The sequence below is a fragment of the Sebastes umbrosus genome, chromosome 23 (assembly GCF_015220745.1).
Source record: "Sebastes umbrosus isolate fSebUmb1 chromosome 23, fSebUmb1.pri, whole genome shotgun sequence".
NCBI classification, from domain to species: Eukaryota; Metazoa; Chordata; class Actinopteri; order Perciformes; family Sebastidae; genus Sebastes; species Sebastes umbrosus.
In genome coordinates this window covers 12,579,990-12,588,449 of record NC_051291.1, presented here as the reverse complement: position 1 = coordinate 12,588,449, position 8,460 = coordinate 12,579,990, and the positions used below count along the sequence as shown (strand labels likewise).

General features: G+C 40.5%; 1 protein-coding gene across 1 annotated transcript; it reads left to right on the top strand.

Annotated features, from left to right (window-relative positions):
* The first annotated feature begins 1,800 nt into the window (after window positions 1–1,800).
* On the top strand, window positions 1,801–6,424 carry LOC119482446 (extracellular matrix protein 2). Its single transcript, XM_037759943.1, has 3 exons — window positions 1,801–2,388; window positions 2,642–3,857; window positions 4,002–6,424. The coding sequence occupies exons 1-3, from the start codon at window positions 2,322–2,324 to the stop codon at window positions 5,092–5,094; spliced, it is 2,376 nt and encodes a 791-aa protein (XP_037615871.1). The 5' UTR covers window positions 1,801–2,321; the 3' UTR covers window positions 5,095–6,424.
* The last annotated feature ends 2,036 nt before the right edge of the window (window positions 6,425–8,460 follow it).

The window sequence follows — 8,460 nt, the reverse complement described above, 5'->3', positions numbered from 1 at the left end:
CTTGTGTCCGAGCTGACATGATGCACGATGTGACGTAAACATAAAAGAACACAGACAAGAACATGATACTCTGACTGAGACCCAGTGGGACGTGAAAAAAAGGAGTGTCTTATTGCTGGAACAAGACGTACAGTTCTACTTCTGCTCACATAAATAAAGATAATGCAGCTGAGAAGGACCGAAAACATCTGTGGCGTCACATACAGTACTCTCTCACATGTTTTAAAAACAGATTTTGGAAGATTGCATGGATAGTAAATGTTTAAAATTGATTAAAGTGCTGAATGATAAATATCTGATTTAGCCTCTATTGGCACGGGAAACAATAATAATGGCTTGACATCTAATAAATGATGATAAACCAAGGTATTAAACCAGAACTACAGCTGAAATTAATTCATCAATTGTCAGAAAATTCATCAGCAACCACTTTGAGAACAGTTTACTTGTTTTTTCATGCCAAAAGCCCAACATTTCCTGGTTTCAGCTTCTCAAATGTGAGGATTTTCTGCTTTTCTCTGATTTATATCATTGTAAAAAAAGAGTATCTTTGGGTTTTAGACTGTTGGTCAGATAAAACAAAGACATTTGAAGAGGTCACCTGTAGCGTGGTGGGTATTTTTCACCATTTTCTGACATTTAATAGATTGCAAATACAGGAAAATAATGAAAATAATCATTACTTGCAGCCCTCATCATGACACATACCTTGCCTAGGTTTTGTCTTCACCACTGAGATCAATGAATTGGTTATTTTCTTTCTTGCCAAGCAGCAAAACGCTGGTCTTAAAGTTAATTTTTCAAGACAAAAATGATTTTAACCACATCTGCAAAGCCACTGAATATCTTATACGAATTAAAATCTGGTTGAATTAGCGTCAGCATCCTTAGATTTACAGCAGATTATTAGCATAAGGGTCAAAGGCCAAGCAGCTTCCACTTGTCACCCTCATATAACCACTGGCATGTTAACGTCTCCCCACAGCAGACAGCAAACAGCAAAAAACCCAACCGTCACCTCTGACCCCTCGTCCCCTAAAAGTCGCCCCTCTTTCCCGCTATTGATCCTTCAGATTCCTCTGACTTTGAGGGTACGTGTGACAATCCTCTTCCAGATAGGACTCATTACCTGTGAGTGAAAACTCTCCATACAGAGAGTGGGACACTATCGTTAAAGTCATCTGCGGTTCAAAGGTTGCAACCATTTCTTCTGGACTGTCTCAGTCCGTACAGAGAGGCAGGTGTAGCGTCGACTGGATACATGCAGGAACTCAGCTCTGACATATAAAGGAGGCTGCAGGTAAGCAACACTCATAAATCAAGCTGGGCATATCTGAAACTTCTCATATTTGTTATTCTAATGCTTTGTAACCTTTGTTTTGTTGGTTGGACATTGGATGTACTTCCCACACTGCTGTATATTTATAGATAATTGCAAAATCATTGTTTCTTTTCCAATATGTTAGTAAATACTGAAGTGGTCCCTTTGACTCAAACTGAGCTTGCACATTTGATGAAGGTGACAAAATACAGAAATGTCTATAAAAGCATCGTCATTACAATAAAAAGACTAAGTAGGATACATTTCATGTTTAATTTGTTATTTGGGCTTTATGTCTGAACAAGTATATACAGTCCTTTTGAAGTCAATAACAGACAAAGAAATATATGAAGGGTTCCTTTGCAAAACAGATTCATTTTTATTTATTTTCCTGTGCAATGCAGGGAATATAATGAGTATATTAATAAATATCTCAAATGTTAACTTTTCCTAAATCATTTTTTGTTATTATTATGGTGCATTTAAGGGGATATCAATCAGACAAATGTTGTTTTATTCATTTTAACAGTGGCTTTTATCTGTTTTTGCAAAATTAACTCTTCATATGTTTGACATTACTCATGTTTTTTTGTCTTATTATGAGCAAACTATTATAAAAGTCCAACAACAGAAATCCAAATAGACTTATTTGGGATTTAGGAGGGGTAGTACTGTCCACTCTAAAGATACAACTGTATTTAACCCTGTTTTTTTACAGCAGTAATGCACCATTTTCTGTAGTGGAATTCTGAAACAACGTCGTCAAGTCAGTTCGAAATCATGTTTATAAGCAATTCTCATACAAATAATACAAATTATGAAGTATTAAGCTGATATCATGTTAAGCAGTCAAGCTGTTACAGGGCCAGAAACAGAACTGATTGAAAAAAAATAATCCAAAATGATTTGAAGGATAACTTTCTTTCTCGAATATGTTGTCCTTTATGAAGCTCATTCATATTCTATTCTCATATTTTCCCCATGCTTTTCAACAGATAACATGGAGGTGCTCACACTGCTGCTCATGCTCCTCACAGTTTCTGGATATTCATACGTGTTGCAACCCAGTAAGTATAAAATTAATATATAACATTAAGCCTACTTAACATTTCCAGCAAAGCTATAATCTCTCACTAATTATCACAGTCTTAAGTCATAAACACCTCCATGCTAATTAGTCTATGAGCCTTTCAAAGGGAGCTGTTGTAAAGCTAATATGCCACTTGTTTGCAACTTCATTTAGTTTTTTTGCGTTAAGAAAATCTTGTATTTTTGCAGAATTTGTGAGTGATACCTAAGTGGTTGTTCTCTATTTTGTAGGACTGACAGTCACCCAGATATCTGGACTGGACCGAGACCAGCAGTCTGAGATGAGGAGTGAGCAGCCTGGAGATGTTTTCATATCAATGGAGGAGAAAGAAAAGAGAAGAAACCCAGAGGAGGAACAGAGGAGTGAAGGACTGACTCCAGAGACAAACCCGGAGAAGGAGACGAGGATGTCTCCTCCTGAGACGTTTGACAAGACGGATGAGGAATTTAAGAAAAGTTATCACACGGATAAACTGACGCAAGAAGAAGTGGAAGAGGAACGAGAGAGCAGGCTGGTTGCGGGGATTAATCTCCACGAGGAGATTGGAGGGGAAAAGACTGTAAATCAAGAAAATGTGGAAGAGAAAGGAGGAAATGGAGAGAAGGAAGATCACGTGGTAGTTAGCGATCTCACACCTCCTTTTTCCTCTCATCAACTGGGGGGAGAATTAGTGATTCCTGCTACAATTCAAATTATCACTGAGTCTCAAAATCCTCTTAGTTCTCCTCCTCCTGTTCATTATCATAATGTCCCTCAATCACAAGTCTCCTCTCACCCTCCCACTCCTAGTCTTTCCAGTCCCACTACGATCAACCACATCCCAGTCTCAACAGTGCTTCCTGGCGAGGCGAGGTCCGTCTTGCTGCTTGAGGATCTCCTCACTGAGGTGTTGCAGAGTCATCTCAAGAAGCAGAATGAACTGGAAGCAAAGACTAGCTCAGAGGATGTGATGGTCAAACATATACAGTTTAAACCTGCACGGCAGGACCTGCAAACCACCGTCGTTCAGCCAGAATACATCCCCGAGGTGGGAACAGCAACGCCAAAACCCAAAGAAGCAATAACCAAAGATTCAAACGAGTTAAATCGTACGCCCAAATCAAATGAAAATAATCCCAAGGTGGAGCTTAAACCAAACACGACTCGACCCAAAACAGTTAAACTGATGGAAAATGACACCAAACTTTCAGCGAGGCAAAATCCTCCTCAACCGCAGCTGACCAAACCTTCGGCCAGACCGCGGCTGACATCGACTGCCAAAACGTCTTCAAATAGGTCACCGAAAATCAACAGAAGCAGTAAAAATAACACGATTAAGAAGGAAAAGAAAAGGAAAAAGAACAATAAAACCCAAAAACCACCAGAGAAGAAGAAGGTCATCACGCCAACGCACTTTCCTTACTTTAAGAATGACTACTGTCCTCCTGAGTGTGCGTGCTATGGAAGGTAATTATCAGACTTAATTAATTTAAACATATTCCAATAAATGTCGATACTAAGCTACATTATATAAGGACCAGTTTGTAGCATTTCGGGGAATCTATTGGCAGATATGGAATATAATATGAAATATAATGTGTTGTTTTCCAGAGTGGTCCAGTGCTCAGACAAAGGCGTGGACAAGGTGCCGTACGGTATTCCCTATAACGCCCGCTACATCCTCCTCATGAACAACCACATCGACAGCATCCAGCTGGACCTGCTCAACGGTTACGTCTCCATGGAGTTCCTCGTGTTGAGCAACAATCGTCTCACTGATGGTTCCATAGAGGGGGCCTTTGAGGGAGTGCTGGCTCTGAAGCGCCTCTACCTGGATAGGAACCTCCTGGTCAGTGTGCCGACTGATCTTCCGGTGTCTCTGGAGGAGCTTCGTTTGGACGATAACCGGCTGAGTGTGATGTCCGAGGCGGCCTGGGCCCGCTGCCCCGGCCTCCTGGTTCTGAGCCTCCGTAACAACAGCCTGGGGAACGGATCTGAATCTCTTCCCGACGCGGTGCTCTCTGCTTTGGGCAACCTGCGCACTCTGAACCTGGATCACAACCAGTTAACGTCGGTCCCTCTGGGTTTACCCTTGTCCATCAAGGAGCTCTACCTCAAAGGGAACCTCATTAAGCAGTTCCGCGGGGGAGCATTCAACGGCATATCAGAGCTGGTGGTGTTAGATTTGAGTTCAAACAGACTGACAAACAAGGGTCTTCCGAGGGAGTCCCTTCTCAACGCAACTCGCTTGGAAAGCCTCAACTTAGAGGGGAACAGGCTAAAACAAGTGCCACGACACCTCCCCCGCTCGCTCAAAACTCTAAATCTGGAGGGCAACCTCATATCGTCCATAAAGAAAGCAGCTTTTGGCGCATTAAAAAACCTGGAACACTTGGGTTTAGCAAGAAATAAAATCGTCAAAGTGGCACCGGGGGCGTTCAGGACGTTGCCCGTCCTGCACCAGTTAGACATGTGCCACAACGCCTTGCGCCAGATGCCCAGACAGCTGCCGGAGGCCTTGCACTCGGTAGCGCTCAACCACAACAAGATCCAATCGGTGCCTCGTGACGCTTTCTGCTGGGGCAATAAGAGTCTCAGCGGGCTTGTACGAGTGCAGCTGGACCACAATTTAATCAATATGGGGAAGTTGGATGCGCCGGCTTTCAGGTGCTTACGGGGGTTCCAGGTGGTGCACTTCTACTGAACAATCTAGGACTATTTACGCACAAACAGTGTGTATTTTTATTGTACTTTGTAACCCTGATCCAAGACCTGTGGTGAAACCAACCATCAAGTAAAAAATATATTGTGTGTGAGATTCTATTTATTGTGTACCCACGCCTCACTGTTTGGCTGCTTTTATGACGTAAATTATCTTCCCACAGTGTGTTTTTCCCAACATGCCTTTAGGGTCGGAGAACAATGGATTACATAAAGAGTCTAACCAGGATATCAGTCAATCAACCAAACTTATGTCATCTGGTTTGAGACCTTACTGGTGGTTTTTCTTGTGACCATTTTCCAAAGCAGAACCATTTCGGTTTGGTTTCCATTCATTGCAGCAACATGTGTTGCTTGCAATGAGACACATCAGCATCTTTATTTTATAGGTTTAATTCATGGAGGTACATTGGAGTAGTCAAGCATCTATGTTTCATTTGACAGAAAATGTAATTGAGAGTTGTTATAATATGACATGGATAATGTGAAAAGTTCGATGAGTTTGGTCCTTTTTTCCATCATAAATTGCAAGAGTATACATGTTGATGTGAGAGATTCTCTCTCTCAGGTGCATTTAAAGTATCTGCCAGGTGAATTTGATTCTGCAGGGAAATGAATAAATTAGGAAATAAATCTAAAAACTTGCTAAAATTGAATTTTTTGTAGGGGTGGAGTGGGGGTTGTTTGTTCAAGTAAGCTACATCTACTGTACACACATTTACATAGTGCAAATATTGTAAAATTGGTGTGAATTCACTGAAGTTCCTTATAACTTATACAGATATACAAACAAACTCAGCTGGTTCTTTCAAAGATTTTTTGTTGTTTAAGTTAATTTTATTTTGGTCGATTTAAACTTCAATTACTCAAATACACATACAAAAAATTATTAAAAAAAACAAAGGGTCATTACTTTTAAAATAGTAAAAAAAAAAGAATAGCAAGTTTATGCTGACCGGAAATGTGTGGGCTGAAGCTTTAGCCTGTTATACCTCCCCCCTTTTTTACATTCATTGTTCTGTACATTTCTCATTCAAATTATACACAAAAAAAATGAAGAAAACAGTTGTAAACCTGCTTTTCTCTTGTTTTGCTTGAAAAATACACTTTTGCATTTTTCTTTTGTCTTTTATTTTTGGACTTTTTGGGGCTATTAAAGGCCTCTCCACTTTGGATTTCCTTGTGAGCTCATTAATTGCAGTCACCCCTATTCTCCCCTGTATACGTGACTTGACATTTGGTTAATAGTGTACATATTGTGAACTTGATGTGGATGAAATAAAGTTCTCTCTGTAGAAACGAGCTCTGCTGGTTGTTACATTGCAAAAGCTGGACACTCCTCTCACTCATTTGAGTGGTATGATGATTCGATTCTGTGTCAAAGCTTCTCCCAGAAAGAAAAAGAAAGTGTCTAAAAGATGGCTGCTGTTGCTACAGAGAAGTGTATTGGGCATTTGTAGTTTTGCCATGAATCAAAGTCTGTGGTTCAGAGTGGGGGTTTTAGAAAAAAAGGAGAAAAGTGCTTCTTTGAACATCGAAAGAACCACAAACTACAACAAATGTTTGTCTGAAAATCATTTGCCCAACATATCCTACTGAATTCATGTCAAAATGAAACCCACATTTGCTGTTGGAGCTTTTCCTCAACTTGGGTTTTTATTTGAGTTTTCCATTTGTGTGTGCTATCAATCCTTGGCTGAACAGTTGACAGTTTAAAGCTCCAAACTCCGTTTCCCATGCTGATAACTGGCACAAATGTTCCACTGTAGAACATTTTCACCATTTTCCATAAACTAATCAAGTCAAGGTTGTTTTTGTTGTTGCACCGTGTTTGTGCAGCGATGATTCCCTGGAGGATTCACATGAGAACAAGAATATCATTAACTTGTTAAATGAAGGAACGAACACACATAAAATGCACTTGAAATGTGTGTTAAATCCAGTCAATCTTGCAACTTAAACAACTTTCTATAAATCTGCAAGATAAAATGTATGATACAGAAGTATAAAGAGCAATAAAAAAGAGGTATATGAAATTATGTGATTGCTTATTTCATGAATAATCAAGTAAATGAGATGTGCCAGACGATTTTATGTTTATTTGCAGCATATACCTGTGTTAGGTCTCTGCAAATATGCCAATATAAAAGACTACACTCATGAAATGTAAATGTGCTGTTAACAGAATATCCACTAGATGGCAATAATGTATAAGAAAATAGTTTTGCTGCTTTTTTTTTTTTTAAAGCTTGTAAAATGAGATACAGAAAATATCAGGAGCTTGAAATTGGCTCTTCTCCAGTTGCACAAATAAGAAATTGTGGTAATTAAAATGCATATGCTTCAGGAAGTTTATCTTGTGGGGGGAAGAAATGGTATATTTAAAAACACTCACAACACCAGACTGGAAAACACACACACACACACACACAGGCGTGAGTCAGAAGAGTTTCACAGAGAAGCGAAAGACGTTTGTTGGACTTATTTTGCAATAACGTGAGAGTATTCGACTTGACCGCGAGCCTGGAAAATAATATACGTAAGAAAAGTGAAGAAGCAGAAGGGAGGCGAAAAAATGCATTAGCCCACGTGGAGGTGCTTTTCACTCTCCTTTTTTCCCTTCTCTAATAAGTTCACTCAGCGACGTGGCACTGCACCCATAGGGCCTGGGAAAGAGGAGCAGGAGGAGGGGGACGAGAGGGAGGGCTAGGAGGAGGAGGAGGAGGGAGTGAAGAAGAGGAGGGAGGGCTTTTTGAAGGATGCATCCAGGCTCTGCTGGCTCAGCGCGTGTCCAGAAGGGAGCTCACCAGCACCTCCCTACGGTCCAGCAGGACCCTGACCCCGTATCACAACACCACATGTCTACCTGGAAACCCTCCTCCTCCCTCCTCCTCCTCTTTGTGTCTCCTTCTTCTCTCTCTGGCTCTTTTTTTTCTTCTCTCTGCTTTTCCCTCTATATCACATCAGATTGTGTGTCCGTTCACAGTCGTCTGGTGTTTGTGCGTGGGAGTCACGTAGACGTAATGATCATGTGAACTGCTCCCTTGATGGAGTTTTGAACTCATGTGATCATTTAAGCAGTTTGGCAGATGGTGAAATTTATTTGTGTACCTTTTTAGTGTATCCTGTGCTGGATGCAGTCTCATGTTTAAGCTGTAATAGTAGTAGTAGTGGAAGTGTGTTGTATCACTTATCTGCCAGTTACCTGTATTACTCTTATGTACACTTTTATTCTCTCTGGGTTCTTTCATTTTTTTGCCTGAAATGAGAAAAAACGGTGCTTTTCTCTGATTCTTTTTCACTCAGATATGACTTATAAGGCAGCGCGATCACTTATAATCCTTGAGCC

Coding starts and splice junctions, on each gene's coding strand:
- LOC119482446 (XM_037759943.1), top strand. CDS start 2,322: ATGGAGGTGCTCACACTGCTGCTCATGCTCCTCACAGTTTCTGGATAT. Junction 2,389..2,641: donor TTCATACGTGTTGCAACCCA/GTAAGTATAAAA, acceptor TCTATTTTGTAG/GACTGACAGTCACCCAGATA. Junction 3,858..4,001: donor GAGTGTGCGTGCTATGGAAG/GTAATTATCAGA, acceptor GTTGTTTTCCAG/AGTGGTCCAGTGCTCAGACA.